We start from the raw sequence: 19,960 nt of genomic DNA on the forward strand, positions 1-19,960 counted from the left end.
ATGAATTAAAGTTCAATTTTATGAACTTTGTCGTGATGGTTACCGTCACAACAAGGACCGTAACAGATCCAGCAACATCAGAGGACACAGAAGAACAGTGAGACCTCCAAAAAGTGATAAGTGCAATCAATATAATAAAATTGAACTTTAATTCATGAACTTTTAACCAATAATATAATTAAACTAGTTAAAGTGAACTTGACGCAGTGATGAGCGTAAGTAGAAGTGACTGAATAACAAGTGAAAGTGAAAGCATAACTAGTGATCTGAACTGAAATTCGNAATATTTAATTAAGAAATGAAAAGTATAGATCTTCAGAGAGGATAATAATAATAATTCAGTTTATTATTGTTTATTGTACATGCAAATATTAATAATACTAACAATTATACTATATTTAAAAGTTGTTTGGGGAGAACATTCGTGGCTCTGAATACGTCAACATCCCTGCAAACAGCATTAGCAGCTGCTGCACATCTAGCAGAGGGACAATTTTTAGATGAGGAGCAAACATTGAACACATACTTAATCCTTTGGCAGTCCAAACCAATGATATCTTGTTATAATTCCAGATGGAAACACGAAGAATAAGCCAAAGCGCGTTTCGAAGGGTTTCCTGGTATCAAATAACGCATACATGTTGGTGTATACTGAAGCCAAACAAGAAAAGGAACAGAACAGTACTGAAAAAAAGAATAATGAATCAGGAGCCAAGACAGACATGGAATGGGTTCTGCCAGAAAGACTGAATAATTTATTGAAGACTGAGGATCAGAACTTTGAAGACTGGGTGAAAGAAATTAATGAAACCAAGGTACTGAACTGGGGAGATATTCACAGTTATTAGTCATTTTATCAACACTTTCAGTGTTGTAATGCAGATACAGTTATTCCTCCTTTTGTGTTTTTGCTACATGGAAGTGTGTTAATTTGTACCTATATTTTGCTTAACAACCTCATTTTTGCTACAGTGAACAACTTTAGGGTCATAAGTTCTTTAAATTTGAAACTTTAGTGTATATATTGATAACAACTTGATTTTCTAGTTTTCCATAATTGACACATCATGGCTAGACAGCCTAAGAACTGTATCTGACTGCTAAAATTATATTTCTTGGACCCTGCCTTGTATAGCTGTTATGCTGGTATGAAGTTTTATGTCCCAGGTGCTCTAGGGCAGTGATGGGTAAATATTTGCATGACAAAACTTAGAAAGATAAAATTCTGCATACCTGAACCCACATTTTATTCTCTTCCACACATTCCCACATATGCACAATATTAGTAATTTAGTTTCTGTTTCTTATTAATTTCTTTGATGTAAGATTCTTTACCTGGAAATGTTTCAAGTGTTCCATTTTTGGCATGCATACCAGTGGTTTTTCAATGATGGTCTAGAGCAGTGGTTCTCAACCTTTGTCAGACTGCGGCCTGGTAAGTTCTTTTGTCTATAAGATGAGGTCCCGGTATAATTCATGCCAGGGCCCAGTACTGGACTGTGGGCCGGCAGTTGAGAAACACTTTTCTAGAGGATGCTAGACTGTCATGCTGAAAGTCTCAGATTCAAGACTGGAAGAACCCAGTTTGAATTTCTTCATATGTTCTCCCTGTTCCATTGGGAATACCAGTCCCTTTGCCATTGATTGAACTTATTTTGAGCCATGTGCTCCATATCCTGGCTGCCAGCATAGCCATGTCACTGGAAGTAAATTGAATCTTGCCCTGTGGGCACCTGTACTTTCAGTGCATTCTTTAAACTTTGCCATGCATGCAGGTCTGAATGATGGAGAAGACCACAACTGGAAGCATTAGAAGTGAAAATATACATCTTATGTATGATTGTTCCATTTTTATGTCTCAGTAATTTTTTCTCTTCCTTTGTTCAGAAACTGTATTAAGTAGCATTGTAATATCTGTACGAGTCTCAGAAACCCTCTTTTGAGCATTTGCTTTACTTTCCTGTTTCACTTCACCCTCTAGGTATACATATATATACCTAGAGGGTGAAGTCTTACCAAAAGTCATGAGCAACTTTTTTTTGCATGCAGCCTGGTAACAGCAGACGAAAGAGAGTATGGTGGTAGGTGGAACCAGCTGTTGTGTTAACCTTGAGTGTCTTGTGACATCAATAGCTTGCATCATGTGACCTGTATCACTCCTAACAAAATGGCCAACAATGATATGTCGTTTCGCCAGTGTGCTGTCATCGAATTTCTTGTGAAATTCTGCAGAAATTCACCAGAGACTTCAGCGTGCTTATGGAAGGGTGTGCATGGGTGCGAGCAGTGTTCGAAGATGGGTGAAACATTTTAAAGATGGGAACACCAGCGTCGAAGATGAGCCTCGGAGCGGTTGTCCTCGAACAGCCTCAACTGAACACAACAAGGAAAGAGTGGATGAGATCATTCAAGATGACAGGCACATGACTGTGGACACAATAGCCCAAAAACTTGGAATAGGGCACAGTGCAGTACAGGAGATGATTGAAAGCTTGGGCTATAGGAAAGTTTATGCTCGTTGGGTCACGTGGTTATTGACCAAAGACCTCAAATGTCAGTGAAAAGCCATCACCTCAGAACTGCTGCAGAGATATCGACACGAAGGCGATGATTTTTTGCTCTGTATTGTGACAGTGACGAAAGCTGGTTTCACCATTTCGAGCCTGAAACGAAATGGCAGAGTATGGAATGGCACCATTTGCATTCTCCATCAAAAAAGAAGGCAAAGACGGTGCCATCAGCTGCGAAGGTGATGGGCACAGTCTTCTGGAATGCAGAGGGGTTTATTCTGGCTGAATTCCTGGAACCTGGGCAAACCATCAGTGTTGCTTGTTACGCCCAGACACTGCACAAGCTCCGTCGTGCATTGCGCGATAAACGTCCAGGACGAAACATCATCATCCTGCACGACGACGCTTGCCCCCATGCCATTGGCCTCACATTGGAAGCAATTGCAAAGATGGGGTGGGAGGTTCTTCCAGAGCCCTCCTATAGCCCTGATCTGGCACCCTCCAACTACCATCTTTTCGGATTTGTGAAGGATCAGCTGCGTGGACAACGTTTTGAGATGAGGGAGGCAATTCAGAAAGCAGTGTGTCAGTGTCTTCGGATGGCTGGAATGGAATTTTACAGAAGAGGAATTTTCAAACTCCCAGAACGCTGGGAGAAATGTGTACAAAGAAGTGGCGATTATGTGGAAAAATAAAGAAAAGTCTGTAGATTGAGGTGGTGTATGTGGTTTATCAATAATAGAGCATGTTACTTCACAAAAAATTGTTGCTCATGACTTTCAGTATGACCCTTGTAATTTTATGATATCTTGACCAGTTATTATTATACATTTTATTTACGTGTGTTTTCTTCCCATATTTTAGTAATTGCTTTAACTCTATTAGTCATATTAGTATTGGTTTAATCTTTCATTTATAGTTAATTATCTTAATGTTATCATTTCTGTTGCTTTTGTCCTTATTTTGTCTCATCCCATGTCCACGTCCCAATATATATTCTATCAGTAACTGAGTAACTAACCCCATCGATCAGAGTTGTTCTAGAGAAGCTGGTGATTGTTTGACTAGTAGAGAAATTCCTGCCTTTTTGAATCCATAGGTTCATTACCATGGTAACAGAAGTCTACCACTTGATCTTATCCTGACCTAGTTTAATTCAGTTCACCTGTTCACACCCTAATTTCTTTAAGATTCATTTTAATATTCCCTGCCAATACCCAGCCCTCCAAAATAGTCTCTTCCCTTCAGACATTCTGTCTGAAGTTTGCTGTAACGAATTCTATGTAGGTATTTTCACACGTGTTTTCCTCTACATTATTTTATGCAAGTGTGTGTACATTATTTCACTTAATTCGTTTGTTAGTTTTCTGGGTTATGGCATATTGTAGAGTGGTTGGTAGTTGCTAGTGTTGCTGTGTAACATACAACATTCCCTTCTTTTTCAGACCCAAGTCTCTTCCTCTTCTGGTATCCACATACCATACTGCAACATGTCATAACCAAGAAGACCACAGTACATCAAACTTTCGCTAACCTGGTTATAGTTAACCCAGATGCTGGATAATCCAGATCAAAATATGAAAAATTAAAAATTCTGTTCACAGTTGAGTACATACTGTAGCGTGTTTTGCGTGTCACGCCACAAATAAATTCACGTAGGTCTCAAATTCCGTAGAACCCTTTATTGGACACCTTCCTTCTACAACCACGAGTACAACTTGTAACGCTTCAACTCTCTTCTGCGGCGGATATTCCAGGACTCACTTCTTAGACGGCTGGATAAAGACTGACTTCTGTGGCGGATGTTCCAAGACTGACTGCTTCTCTTCGAAGCTGGACTATTTATACCCTCGGCCGTTGCTATTCAAATGAACCCTCTGTTATAGCAGTGGAAACGTTGCTTTGGTGGTTCCGCAATTCGTACGCTATGACCCATTGTTATTGCGTTGTCTCTGTGGGAACGCTTCGCGTATTCGTCGTAACCGTGGAGATTCGATGTTAGAACTACAATAGAGCGATTGTTGTTTCCTATGCAACGGTCTATTCTAGCGTTTCCATAGAAGTGACTCCTCTGGATTGCAAACATGTTACAATACTCTAAAAGGCACATGGGATTTAGGAGCAAAAGGACTCTCACAATGTGTTGAGGGCAGCTGGAGCGATTGACACCATGCAAGAAAATATCCAAAGTTGCCTTGAGCTGGATAAAGGAGACCCTGGATTTCAGTTTCTGACAGAGGAAGAAATTGCTGCAGTGATATTTGTTCATGTCATGTGTTCCCATATGTTCCGAATCTCTTTCAGAATGTTGACTTTCTAGGTTTCCTGAATACTTAAATTCACATGCTTATTCTGTTCATTTATTATGTAGCACACTCTTTCATCTTATTAGTTAATTTATTCTTGTTGCTACTTTAATTAATGCTGTGCCTTTTAATTTCAAATACCATCTGATTTTCTAGGCTGTGACTGCTGAGATTGGCAAGGCTCATCAGCAAGAGATGGTGATCCTTTATAGCATGCTATTTGATACAGAAGATGCCTCTTATGAGTTTATTACTTCAGACTGGTTGGTGAGATGGTTGAACAGTGAAGTCATACCAGTGGACAATAGTGCTGTTGTTTGTCCACATGGGAAGTTAAATCCTGATTTCTTACCTCAAACAAAATGCATCAGTTCTGTTGCTGTAAGTGATCTTGAAGTTTATAGAGTTCAGTGAAATGTGGCATTGCAGTTCAAGTTGTGACATAAGTTTAATTATTTTCCAAAATAATCCAAATTTACATGATGGTGAAATTAATCTTATTAGTCACAGCAACAGAGTATTACTATACAGAGAACCGGAGAAAAGGTGTAACTTCTGTACATTTTATTTCAAACTTATTATGTGTAAAGTATATTTACGAGTAAATTAAATCTAAGGAAGTAATTTAATACCATGCAGACAACTCTTGGTTTATCTCCATTAGATATTTATTTGCATTAAACAACCATCAAGACCAATAGGGGGATAGTATTGCAAAGAATGAATTTATGAAAGTTTGTATACAAACTTACAGAGGCAAATCTTAAATTTACTCTTTTGAAACCAACCAGGAAGATGGTGTTGTCTGCAGACATGTATTTATTAGTCCCCAGTCTTAATCTTAGCTGGGCTACTTGGTATCATGACTTGACATATTTTGGATTTCTCCAGTCAGTTGTATTTACCATCTCTTATCATCCCATTTCATTTAATGTTGTGCAACTTGTGCAGTTGGGACAAATTTATTAAATTTTATGAGAATCATCGTTCTGATTCTTGAAACCCTGTCTTAGGTTTATTACTTATAAGTATGGAGGTAAAAGAAGAATAGATGGAATTAGATATGAAATTTTTGTAGAAATAAAAAATTGGAATCCAAAATTTACTAATAGAATTAGAAGAATAATGACTACAATGATTTGGCCATATAAAAAGTATAGATAGAATGAGTGTACTGAGAAGGGCATTAGAATTTAATTGAAAAAGAAAGAGACCCGTGGGATGACCCAGAACAAAATGAATCTGCTAGGTATTAGAAGAATTCAAGAAGGGGAAAAAGCTGGCAAGAGATTGAAAAGGAAAGGCCATGGTAAGACAGAAGAGATTGGAGTCTTTTTGGTTATTGACTTTTGTGAAAGGGAGTGTCAGAAGAAGAGGAAGATACTAATACACTGAAAGCCCTGTTAAATAAATCGAGACCCAATGAACATTTCACCACCGCCACTAAGTTGTGGGTCTGTAGGAATGTCATGGTTCCATTGGTACCAACGTCTGTTTCAGATATCTTGTTCTTGATGTTGTACTTGAGCATCCTGTTTTATTAGTGAGCACTTGATATGCATATTGTCACATGTATACATTGTTGCAAATGCAGCACTTGCGTACCTTGTTGGTTAGAACACTGCTTAGTTTATGTTTTCACATATATTTACTACATGTTACAGCCACATGGGACCATCATCAGTATATAATGATTTGTGTACATTTGCTACATTGTATTCAGTATTTCTTGGTAAACAAGACATGTGGCCAGTTATGTGATGGTTTGCAAGGCAATGCGTCATACGATGCTACCTCGCATACGTGAGCTCTCCCTCAGCTTCTATATTACTTACTTACTTATGGAGCTGAGCCCTTCTGGAGGGGCCGCCAATTCTGCAGCTACTCAAGAATTTCCCAGCATTTTATGGAACCCGAAGGTTCATTACCGTGTTCACAAGAGACCTCCACTGGTCCCTATCCTGAGCCAGATCTATCCAATCCATACCATCCCATCCCATCCCATCCCATCCTATCTCTCTAAGATCCATTCTAATATTGTCCACTCACCTACGCCTTGGTCTTCCCTGCAGTCTCTTTCCTTCTGGCTTTCCCACCAATATCCTATACGCATTCCTCGTCTCCCCCATTCGTGCTACATGACCTGCCCACCTCATCCTCCTTGACTTGTTCATTCTAATTATACTTCCAATGAATCCGTCCAGGTCCAAGGCTTTGTGTTCATTTTCGTAACATAATGATTTTTTATGGTGAGGAGTTGTTAGCCCAACCCCTAACTCCCAAGCTGGAGGGCCACCCCTTGTTGGCTGTCCACGACTGCTTATTCAATATTCACATCTTCCCTCCAAAACTTGAGGATGTCTCCTCCATTCGCAACCTGAGGACACACCATGCCGTGGTGACAGGGACCCACCTAACATGGCCGCTTCTATCTTAGTTGCATAAAATAAATAGAGGTTACTTTCTGAACAGCCCTTGTATTTTCCCAATTTAGTGTTTCTTGTTTTAGTATTGTACTCACATTTAGTGAATGAAACTCCTATTCCAGTCTGAAATCAGTGCCTTAGTTCAGTATCATATTTATCTAAAATTACATGAGGTTTTTCATATAGTAAGTAAAAAGTAAAGCTATCCCTGTAACAGGCCGTGGAGACCCATTGCATTTTGAGACGTTGAGGGTCCCAGATTATGTAGACAATCTGCTCATGGATGGTGGCATGGTTGTCAGCCTAATGTGCCGGCTGCGCTTTACTCCCCAGGAAAATGATTTAATTAATTCCTGGTACTCATTTCTGTTTCAAAGTTAAAAAATGAAGGACTGTCTTTAATTCAAGGGTGAAGAATATATTGGTGTTTTTAAAGATTTTTAGTTTTTGATGGATTAATGTTTCTAAGCTGCACTAAATGCTAACATTTGCACCATATGCTGCCAGAATAACAAATGATAGACAGAAATAGACACAAATGTGTGTTATGGTCAGGATCCTCAAGCTATGAAGAGTTTGTTTGAAGATCCATTGATATTTTGAACCTAAAGCTGTAATTACCTATAAGGAGGTATTACCATGAAGATGATGAAGACTGAATGTGAGAGAGATAAAATTGGCTGATATTTAACATTTTTTTCAGATATTTAGTATCTTTCACATGTTAGCTTGACTAACTGTGTGAGATATACACAGTGAGTTATTTTCTACGTGCATACATGTTTCCTAATGATGTATGATTTCCCATTCATTTAAAATATTCTGTTTGTAGGAGACCTAGAAGGTTATGAGTCACTTTCTTACATTAAGCCAGGGCTGGCACAATCCTAAATGCTCCTGCAGGCAATAAAATCTTTTGCCCCTCCCCCCAATTAAAACAGCTCACGTTCCTCAAAACATAATTAATAACAAAAATTTCTAAACCCTCTGACACCAACATAAGATTATTCAAAGTTTAACATCAGAAATCTTACTCATAAGGTAAGGTAACTATAAACAGTGATTCCAGTGTATATCCTCAAAGAACTGCTTTTAATATTTTACAATTTTTAATTTCTCATTTTAGGCAGATATAATCTATTCAAAGTTTGGAGGTGGACCTCGATTGCTGGGTGATGTCTCTTTGTGTCTTCCATGTGTAAAGCACAGATGTAATGTTATACGATTAAAGAATAAAACTGCAGAAGATAACAAAAGAATAACAGCTTTGCTTAAAGCAAAAGTTGACAGGTAATTTGTTTTGCCTTCATTTATAAAAGGAATCTAGTAATTTAAAAAGCATACAATTTAACACTTAACTCTTTCCATGTTGTTGATTGTACATACATATCTGTTGAAAAGTCAAGACTAGCTTAGGTAAGGTTATGTTGGGTTAGATTAGATTAGATTACAGATGTACATATACATGCCTTGTGAGCTCTTAATTTTATATTGGCCAAGATATTGGCAAGGGAAGTGTTAAATTTCCCAGATGAAACTTAAAGTAACATGAAACCCCATTGCCAGGCCACAGCTCCGTAAACATGTTCCAGCACAACAGTAGAAGGACGTCATCTCTAGGCCATGCCCAAAATATGCACGTGCAACAATAGGGGATGATGTGTTTTCTTTGTGTTTGCGGTGACGTCACACAACAATAGGTAGCAGTCGCATGATATGTGCTTCCTGTAGGTTCAGCCAAAGCACCAACGTACTGGCTGGATAGCGATCATGTGATGTTTTCTGTAGGTCCGTGTCCATGTCACATCTATATAACTAAGCAGAATTTCTAAACTAGTAGCAAGAGGCCAGAGGGCAGCAGTAAGCAGCTGGAATATAGCAGTAAGCTGGAGGAGTACAGCAAGCAAGCAGTAAGCTTGAGGAGTACAGAAGAGTAAAGAAGTCACCCTGAGAAGATTTAACTTGTGATTTGAAGACTTTCTGTGTCCTGTAGCACAGTGATATTGGGAGTGTGTGATTTAGAGAGACTTTTATAGTTCCTGTGTTACGAATCTATGGTGTGGTGTGCCCCAGAGCCGACCTGGACAATATGGAGAAGGAAATTCTTACTGTACCAGGACTTGAACTCCAACCCCTCAGTCATCCAGCCCATAGACAGACGCTGTACCAACTGTGCTACCCTGGCTCACTGGTTGATGTAGTGGTAATACTCTAAAGTCATATTTAGGAGGTACTCAGTTCAAATCTTGGTCGAATCTCTAGGTATCTTGACTGAAGTTTTTTATAGTTTCTCCAGTCATGCCAGGCAATAGTACATCGATGGGCTGTAACGGCTTCCTTCCACATCTTTTGCAACTCATCATTTATTGGTTATCTTACCATTTGGCGCCATATATGTATATTCTGGGAATGAGAGTGTTGTAAAATAACCCGCAAAAAACAAAAGAAATATGAAGTTTTGGGGGCAGCTGCTCTACCTCTCACAAATGGAGAGATGGAGGCATGCTAATAACCTCATTTCCATGAAAGTTAGTTATGATTGGTAACTTAAAATTATCTGAGATTTGAAGTTCTCACAGTCGTGATTATGAAGATCAGTATCCCCTTAAAATTATCTGAGATTTGAAGTTCTCACAGTCGTGATTATGAAGATCAGTATCCCCTTAAAATTATCTGAGATTTGAAGTTCTCACAGTCGTGATTATGAAGATCAGTATCCCCTTGGTATGACACCATGTAGTCCACCCTATCATTGTCAACATTTTGTAGGAACATGCTCCATCTCCATCTCATGTTAGTCTTCCACTGGACTACATGACGTCACATTCCGGTAGACGGTAATCTTCAACTTAAAATTATTTAACATGTTATAAATTTTAATTCCTGATATTCAATGTTGATAATAATATCTTTGATATTAGTGTCACAGTAAGGTTTTAATTTCTATATTGAGAATACAAATGTTGGGACATGCTGTTATTAATGAGTTGTAGTTTATAATGTGGGGGAGGTGGGCACTGTTTCTTAGAGAACTAACTGCTATTTTGCCAGCCCAGGAATCAGAAACGATTGGAAATATTATTGACAAAATGTGATCATTTTGAGTGGAATGCCCTTGAAAATTCAATTGGAAAATATGGCAGTTCCTTTCTCTATCTACTTTTTCAACAGATAATCCTTTCATTGATTTACTCATATGGTATAGACATTATGGGTTGTTTTAAAATCACAGTTTTGCTGAATGTGCCCCACTGGGTCCACTCGGTATGGTGGCCACTGATTGGCCTATTGCAGCCTGCNGAATGTATTCTTGAACCTTTTGGTTCTTTGAAAGTAGAAACTTCTTGACCCAACAAGTAAGTGTCAGTTGCTAAAGAAAGTCACTGTGGAGTTAGTTTATTGCAACTGTAAAACTATGAAAAAAAAAATTAAAATTAAATTCACTTAGTGGGGGGTGGAGCCCCACTGGGTCCACTCGGTATGGTGGCCACTGATTGGCCTATTGCAGCCTGCCCTGGGTGATTATGATGGAGAATTTGGTGGAATGAAGATTGTCAGGGGAAACTGAAGTACTAAGAGAAAACCTGCCCCAGCACCACTTTGTCCACCACAAATCCCACTTGACTAGACCTGGGATCAAACCCGGATCACCACGGTGGGAAGCCAGCGACTAAACGCTTGAGCTGTGGCCTGGCCTGTAAAGCTGTGAAAGTCTCACTGTAAATGTTTATCAGTTAGCAAGAAATATCATAAGTGCCAAGATCTCTTCTCTTACACACCTATGTTAAATTCTTCAAATTTTTTCTCTAGGTATGTAATATCTGTATATTTCTTTTTCAGTTTGGAGCCTGCATTTTGGGTTGGGAAAAATTCTCTTAGATGTTGGCGGAAATTGGTCCTAGAAGAGATAGAAGGAGTAAAAGGCAAAGGTTATTCAGAAGAAGCCAGTAGTTCTTCCTTGAACTGCATGGAGATCGCTGACCTTTATAGCAGTGATTATGATAACAAAATGAACTGTGACAATTTAGCTGATACTTGTGATGAAAATATGTCCGACGAAGAAAAGACATTACAGCAAAATGCCCAAAAGATACCTGTAAAGTGCAAAGGATACTCAGATGACAGAATTGAGTGTGAATCTTCTAGCATTTTGTTAAAAAAAGAAGACTGTGAAAGTACTGTTGGAATGGCCACACAGTGGAGTTCGAAAATTACTTCCAAGCTGGATAATGAAAAAATTTCTCTTGATCCTCTTGAAACTCATACTTCAAAATCTTTGCCTGTTTTATCATGTAACATTTCCACAGATAATTCACAGATTTCTTCATGTGATAATGGAAGGAATATGAAGATATTGTCGCCTGGTTTGAGAGAAACTTTTGTGTCCGATAAAAACAATTCAAACAGTGAAGCTGAGAATATAGAACTGGAAGTGTCTTCTAGTGTCCCTTTAGACTGTGAGGAATCACAAAACGTGAAATCTTTGCAGTTAGCTGTGTGTAACAATAGTGCAATAACATCAAGTGATGAAATATCGGCTAGTCACATGCATGACTATAAAATTGAGCTTTCAGAAATCACAAAGGAAGGGACCAGTATTCCAAGGCAGGAAGTAGCTATATCAAAAAATCCTTTTACAAGTAGTGATAAGAACATTTCTGGGGATAATGTTTCACAGATATGCACTGAAAATGTGGTTGAAGTATTAGAACCGAAGCCGTCATACATACGAATCAGAACTCCAGGGTTTGGTGATGACATCATTTACAGCACAGAAGAAGTTGCAATGTGTGAAAAGTTTACACAGAAATCAAACAAACAACCTCAAGATGTTACATGTGAAAGTGAGGGGATGGTTCAAGAGAATACAGAGGAGTCTGAAGTGAAAACAGATTCAGATGTGTTGAGTGGTGATGTGACTATGGATGATGAAACCTTGCATAATGGGCAGCAGATGGAAACTCAGAAACAAGATGATAATTTATTATGCAAGGATTCTGACGAGCAGGAGGAAGTTGAGGAGGGTTTTAATGAAGATATCATTTGTACACATGGTATGTTAAATTTTAAGTTACTAATTATCCCTGTACCACCCTTGAAGACATTGAGTGTTACATTAAGGATATCCCTGATTTACAAAAGTTTCACATTAACATGTTCTAATATCAGTATACTCGTATTTTAATTTAATTTATGTAGAAAAGACTATGAAGTAATGAGATTATCTGTCTGAAATAGAGAAGAAGTGGTTTTTTAAGCAGCTAAAATGAACAGTATTAACATTAATTGAATTACATATTTTTTTGTTGGAAATTAATGGCAGAAAAATGAAAGGAGTACTGGACATTCAGAGTTATGCCTGATTTCATTTTATATGATCTCTCATGGGAATGCAGATATCACTTAAGTTAGGCAACGTGTGTATAGTGGTTACCATTCCTATTTTGTACTTGGGAAGTACTGGGTTGAAATATTAGTCTGGAGATTAGTTTCCAGACTGAGAACTTTCATTCAATTATATTTACACTGTCAATAAGTCCACAGCGATATTTAAAATAAATAAAATAAAAGACACCCAAAACATGTTCTTCACTGAAGACAAACATACAAGAGAAAACAACATACAAAACTGTGATAGCTGCAAAAAGAATATAATGATGGAGTTCTAGATGTGTGACTCTCCGTGATTTTAATCTGCAAGTGAACTATACCGACCGAACGACTGCTGTTTGTTGCTGAAGTTTAGTGCCAACTTTTGCAGATAGAAGGTGCTGTGTTGGTCAGCGCAACGAAATCCCATGGCTGCTAATTTCGGTTTTCTAGACCGGAGCCGCTATTTTCCTTTAAATAGCTCCTCAGTTATCATCACGAGGCTGAGTGGACCCCGATCCGGACCCACTACTTCTCAGAAGAAATCTGGTAGCACCGGGAATCGAACCCAGACCTCTGGATCTGTAGTCAGGAACCCTAACCACTAGACCACAGAGGCGGTACCACAACAACAAATAAACAGTGATGTGCCGGAGAGCATGAAAGACAAGCGAACAGTACATTGATCTCACCAATCAAAAGTTTTCCTGATGATGGCCCATGTGCGGCCGGAACATGTTGCAAATTATAACATATGGTATAAATTAAAGACATTCTAAAGTATTTAATAGTAGTGTCTTAATAACATTTTAAAGTATAAAAACTACACTTTTAGTGAAGAACATGTTTTAGGTGTCTTTTATTTTATTTATTTTAAATATCATTGTTGCATTATTGACGGTGTACATATAATTGAATAATACCTCAATGCAACAGGATGCTGAAATATAATGAGAACTTTCATGGTTGTCTTCAATTCTTGCAGATAAAAGCTGGACTACTGCCTTAAAAATGGCTGTAGCAACTACCACATCCTTTCTATTTCACCATTCATAGTCATCCTCTCTTATAGTCTTTGCATGAGGCAAATTTCTGTAAACCATGAAACAAACAGAAACACTTGAGGATGACAGAAGATGATTATGATGGTCACTGATTTAAGTCTGTCATCATGTACAAGGTGTATTGGAAAGTTCCCAGACTAGGTGAAAAAAGAAATGCTGGCTTAACTTATTCAAATTTGGTTGCCATCTCCTTCAAAATAGTCTCCTTGAGAATGTATACAGTGATCCAATAATTTTTTCCATGCTTCAAGACTCTGTGGAAGTCATTTTCCTTAATTCTGTCGAGTACCGCTTGTGATTCCCTTTGGATGTCAGACACTGTTTCTAAATGTCATCCCTTCAGTTTCATTTTCAATTTGGGAAACAAAGCAAAATCACCGGCGGCTAAGTCCGGCGAGTAAGGAGGATGGGGAATGATAACCATGTTGTTAGTCACAAACTGTTGTTTTTAGGGATGTATGGGCAGGTGCATTGTCATGATGAAGGAGCAGTGTTATGGCGTGAAGGGGGGGTGGAGGTACCTCCACCGCTTCCGCCGCTGTACCTCTCTTAAGCCGCCGCTACACCTTTCTTCTGCCGTGATGACAGAGGGCGTGGAAATATCCCGCTCTGTCACCCCGTTTAGTATGCTGCCACCATCTTGTTATTTCAAGAAATCTCGTAAACTTATCATAGCTTGCGTCCCTGTCCTGGCTTAACTCGTAATTCGCCGGAGCGTTGGGAGGTCCTGGAGTCGTCAAGGAAGAGGGTAACACTTAAGGAAATGTTGGGTTGAATTAAACTCTTACACATTCCTATCCTATTCTATTTACCTACGTCGTTATATACACTATACACACACTGTGCCGACGTTTGTCGGTTGTATTACACTGGATAATGAACCTGCAGTCATCGTTGGTTCTACCTCCTGTCACCCTACTGGCGGTTATTCTACGCCTTGGGATCACTGATGAACCTAATCNACACATGTTTTGGCCATAGATGTCCATCTTCAGGTGTCTTAATGTATCGAACTGCTACACAGCTCTGATGTGTGCTAAAACTTCGTGCTGCAGTCCACTTAAAAATAACATAAAAATAATTGATTAAAATTCATTAGAATTTTCTATTAGTTTTTCATTATTTTTGTAAAATCATATTCCAGCTCATAAGCGGCATCATATACTTGTCTAGAAAATTTTAATGGATTTCAATTAATTATTTTATGTTATTTTTAAGTGGACTGCAGCATGTGGTTTCAGCACACATTAGAGCAGTGTAACAGTTAGGATACATTAAGACACCTGAAGATGGCCGTCTATCGCCGAAACATGTTGTATTAAGTGTTAAATGGTGAATAAACAATTATTGCATTATTGATGGGTTGTGGATACATAGACGTTTTAATTAGAGTTTTGCAACAGGATGCTGAAATACAGAATTTGAAAAATCGTGTTTGTGATTGCATTCCATATATGAAGTTTTATTTAATCTCTTATCCCTGACTTGTAATTCTGACTGCATTTCTTCGTTTCATTTAAGAACTGTATAATATTCTATATTTCTCAACATACATTTCAGCTGACATTACTAAATTATTCTGTCATCAGTTGTCCTTCAGGTATGGGCCCTTCTGCAATATAATAATATAAAATAGATCTTAAAAAAGGGGATGTCCAGGCACAGAGTGAAGCATATTGCTCAGGATAGGGACTGAAGGCAGGCTGTTTTGAACATGGTAATGACAAATCAGGTTCCATGAATTAATAAAATATCTGATTGATATTTTGTTCCTAAGTGCCATAATTTTAGCTTTGTTGGTATTAAATTGAAGTTGATCTCTTTTTATTATTTACAATTAATTTTATGTTTACTGTTAAATAGGACATTTATGTGTAGAAGAAAGTCGGCGACGTCTGGTTCCTCATCAGGTGTGGGACATTTTGAGAAGCTATTTTCCGTCTTCAAAGCCATTCACACAGGATGCCAAACCTTGCATCTCATGTCAGGTAGGATTATGAACATGAATTGAAATCATAGAGAAATCAGTGTAAAATACATTACTGGAACAGTATGCATGCATGTAGTATATATTTTCTCAACATTGTCATCGGTTTTTTATGTTGAAAGGCGTCCCTGAAGTTTGTTGTCTTCCGCTTCATCCAAAAATTCCATGGACCATTTGTGCCATTCAGAGACTTGTCTGCATGGCATAACATTATCACTGTACACCTTTAAGAGTAGGAAACCTTCTGCTGGAGTTTTTTTTTTTCAGTTTTACAAGAAATTTTAGATCACTGCACTGCTCGATTTTCATCCTAGTCGTGAATCTGGCAGATCAACTCAACATGGTCGCACTCAAACAAAGCTCAGAGGCAAATCAATTGGCATAGGGAGACTAGTCCAGTCTCTGGATTGGAGAAGGTTCAAGGTCAATTGCCTGTCACCGTCTTCCTACTCCTACAAGTTCCCTGGTACAGTGCATGCAGGCCTGTCATTTTATAGCCGCATGTCATGTGTACAAAATGTCCTATTAATGCAACAAGATACTTAAATACATTATTAGCTATACCCCCTGTTGGTGGTACAAAAGAGTAAGTAAAGCTATCCCTGTAACAGGCCATGAAGGCCCATAGGGTTGTGAGATGTTGGTTGAGGGTCCCACATTATCTAGACCATCGGCTCAAAGATGGCGGTAAGGTTGTCAGCCTTATGTGCCGGCTGCACTTTTCTCCCCAGGAAAATTATTTAATTAAGTCCTGGTACACATTTCTTTTGGGGGCACACGATAGCGTAGTTGGTTGAGGTACTATGCTACAAGCTGGAAGGTCACGGGTTCAAGTCCCAATGAGGTCGTTGGATTTTTTCAGTTGACCTAATCCTTCTGGCTGCACTATGGCCCTGGGGTAAACTCAGCCTCTAACAGGAATGAGTACCAGGAATTAATTAAATAATTTTCCTGGGTAGTAGAGCTCGGCCAGCGCGTAAGGCTGACAACTTTACCGTCATCTTTGAGCCGATTGTCTAGATAATGTGGAACCCTCAACGTCTCACAACCCTATGGGCCTTCACGGCCTGTTACAGGGATACTTTTACTTTACTTTTTTTACTCATTTCTGTTAGAGGCTGAGTCAGTCCCAATGCCATAGGGCGGCTGGAAGGATTAGGCCAATTGAAAAAAATCCAATGACCTCATCGGGACTTGAATAGTAAGACCAAATCATGCAGGGTCTTTGTAACACACAGTGTATGCAAGCAGTAAACAAGATACACATGAATGGTATGTAACACACAGTGTATGCAAGCAGTAAACAAGATACACATGAATGGTATGTAACACACAGTGTATGCAAGCAATAAACAAGATACACATGAATTGTAATGTAACACACAGTGTATGCAAGCAATAAACAAGATACACACAAATGGTAACTTGCATTTGATATTATACAAATAGTATATCAGAAATAAAGCCTGTCGAAAAAGAGTCTGAAAATGTTGACTCAATTCAGCTGGTTCAGAATAGGGTCCAGTGGTATGTTTATGTGAACACAGTAATAAAATCTCAGATTCTAAAAAGACAGGGAATTTCTTGACCAGTAGAAATAAGTACCAAATGCTAAAGAAGGCTCTGTATTATGGACTGAGTGAGGTATGCTTAACAGATCTTTAGATGACCCAGTTAAGACTGAGGTCTTAGTTGTCTGCTTTTCTTTTTTTATTGCTAGTGGTGTGGGACTAAGTTCCTTTTACTGCGGCCACTTCTGGCCTATTGTACCAGCCCCAGATGATAGGTGAGGGTGATTGTGGAGCAATTGGTGGAATGAAGATTGGCAAGGGAAACCGAAGTACTTGGAGAAAACCTGCCCCAGCACCACTTTGTCCACCACAAATCCCACTTGACCAGGCCCGGGATTGAACCCAGGCCGCCGCGGTGGAAAGCCAGCTATTAACTGTTTGAGCTGTGGCGCGGCCATCAGCTGTCTGCTTACTTCCATTTGTTGATTGTTGGTGTGGGGGAGTGTGGCAGGAGGAAGTTGCTTCGTATGGAGTGAGACATTTGCAGGACATTAAGCTTTCCTTTTCGCCTGTCAGGCAGATCTGGGGCTATACAGTTGGTCATTTACTGCTATTACTGTATGCTTATACTCTAACATACTGATATTTCCTTCTTTGTTTCCAAAGAACCTAGTGACACAAGGGAAAGCTGCTCGTGATGTATACCGTCAGACTGCGGCCCTTCAGAAAGACAGCCTGTTGGATCTGTACTATGACCGGAATCGTGTCCCCCTTGGTAACTCTGCATCACTTCAACGGCAGAAACAGTTTCCAAATCAAGTGTTACATCTGGTTTCTAGAGATTTCATAGATGTGTGGCGCAGATTTCTAAGGTAAGAAATATCATTTGATAGTGTAATTTCCAGTTGTGTTTAACACCAATTTCTTCCATTTGAGATGTTGAAGTAATGTATCATCAAGCCGTCTGCTGCAGGCTGTACAAGATTTACCAGAGTATTTTGTGGAAATAGAATAACACTTACATGATGACCTTCATGACCAGACAAGAAATACAGAATATTAAAAGTTAATTAGTTTTCATATTTTTTTTTTTAATTTGCTTAGTGAGGAGTGTAGTCCAGCTGGGTCCACTTGGCACAGCGGCCACTGATTGGCCTATTGTACCTGCCTGGGGTGATTATGATGAAGGAGAATTTGGTGGAGTGAAGATTGGTAGGGGAAACCGAAGTACTTAGAGAAAACCCACCCCAGTGCCATTTTGTCCACCACAAATCCCACTTTACCAGACCCGGGATTGAACCTGGGCTGCCGCGGTGGGAAGGCAGCGACTAACCGCTTGAGCTATGGCGCGGCCAGTTTGCATAGTTACACCATATTTAAACATATAAAGAAGGATGTATAATAGAACAGTTGTTGTGGACCTTCTTCAGCTTGTACACCCATGTGCTCTCTTTATTTAACTGTGTTATTGTGTTATATGAACTACAAAGTCTGTTTTTTTTAAACAAATTCTGTTTATTCTGTGCACAGAAAATGTAGAGAAGAAAGTTGTCAGTACATATTGTAGCCCCTTTCATCCCTTGTCTGACAGTGTGTGATATATATCTCATATACTCTTTTATGAAGCTTCACATATCTTGTGGGTGGATGGGTGGGGGGAAAACAGGTATCCTTGGTTTAGAACCTCTGGAATATAAAACTAGGATCTGAGCAACTGCCTACTTGGAATTTGGTAGATGCAGCAGAACCTTCTCTGTGCCACCATATGGTCGTTGACAAAGGAAAGGTTGCATTTATTCATGAACACAGTTTCAACGTTATACAGTGTTGACAAGGCTGGCAGTAGTTATCCTGTGTTAACTATTCAGACTTTCTAGGGAGATCTCCCAGATCCAGTAGTCCCTACCAAACTGTGAGACTGACATTTTTGGGCATGTCTGCACCATTCAGTGTTGTGAGATAGGTACCAACTCAAACCTTCCTGTTATGTGGTTAAAGGAAAACTATGTGTGCAAAAAACTCTGATTATTGTCAAAAAACAGTTTTTTTTTTGAGGGGGGTAATTTTTAAGGACGTTATGAATGTATTGTATCTGAACCTTGAGCTTGATGGATCCACATTCCACTGATTCTGTGGCCTGTCTCATATAAAGGACTAGACTGGATACTTTGTTTCAGAAATGTTGTGCAATGCGTGTGAGATACAGTTTTCTCTCTGCTTTGAAAATGTTTGACAGCTGTATAATAGCCACTGAGATACTGTTTTGAAACAGTTCTGGGACAGGATTTTAGATGTATCTGTTTTCCATTCTGTATGGGAAACAAGGTTGTAGCACAGGCATGTTTGGGAACACAAACCAAATAATTATGTATCAGATAAGAATATTATCTTCTGGATTATAACATCTACACAACTAGAAGTTCACTAATAGTTTAGAGGAAAGTTCCACCTCCATCTTCAAAGTTGAAGAGTAAGCCAGGCAGGAAACAGGTGACTCTGCTTGCTGCCTGCTTCTTGTTGATTTCTGTTAAACCTTGTAAATGGAGTCATTCCTCCAAAACATCATTGAATTCTATAAGATTACTTGGCATTGCATCGCAGAAGATAATACTCTGCTCTAAGAGTCTTAAATATAATACAGTCATTAGATTGCTTTCAATTTTTGAGGTAATTTATTTAGTCTCATTTTATGTGCAACTGAGCAGACACTAAATTACGCGATCACTTGTATTTTGTGCCATATTTATGGAATGTTACATGTCTGGACTATAGAAACTGGACAAAGA

General features: G+C 38.9%; 1 protein-coding gene across 6 annotated transcripts in view; it reads left to right on the top strand.

Annotated features, from left to right (window-relative positions):
• LOC111866479 (ubiquitin carboxyl-terminal hydrolase 48) overlaps window positions 1-19,960 on the top strand; it is a 281,194-nt gene that overhangs the window by 15,217 nt on the left and 246,017 nt on the right. For all 6 annotated transcript variants that reach the window (XR_002843155.2, XR_002843154.2, XM_023855451.2 and 3 more), the window contains exons 9-14: window positions 574-815; window positions 4,973-5,197; window positions 8,369-8,532; window positions 11,083-12,296; window positions 15,540-15,664; window positions 17,841-18,046. Coding sequence is in view for 4 of the 6 variants with exons in the window: in XM_023855451.2 (XP_023711219.1) it covers window positions 574-815; window positions 4,973-5,197; window positions 8,369-8,532; window positions 11,083-12,296; window positions 15,540-15,664; window positions 17,841-18,046 (2,176 nt within the window). In the remaining 2 variants the exon portion in view is untranslated. The remainder of the gene's footprint in view (window positions 1-573; window positions 816-4,972; window positions 5,198-8,368; window positions 8,533-11,082; window positions 12,297-15,539; window positions 15,665-17,840; window positions 18,047-19,960) is intronic.

Source organism: Cryptotermes secundus, unplaced genomic scaffold, assembly GCF_002891405.2.
Source record: "Cryptotermes secundus unplaced genomic scaffold, Csec_1.0 scaffold320, whole genome shotgun sequence".
NCBI lineage: Eukaryota > Metazoa > Arthropoda > Insecta > Blattodea > Kalotermitidae > Cryptotermes > Cryptotermes secundus.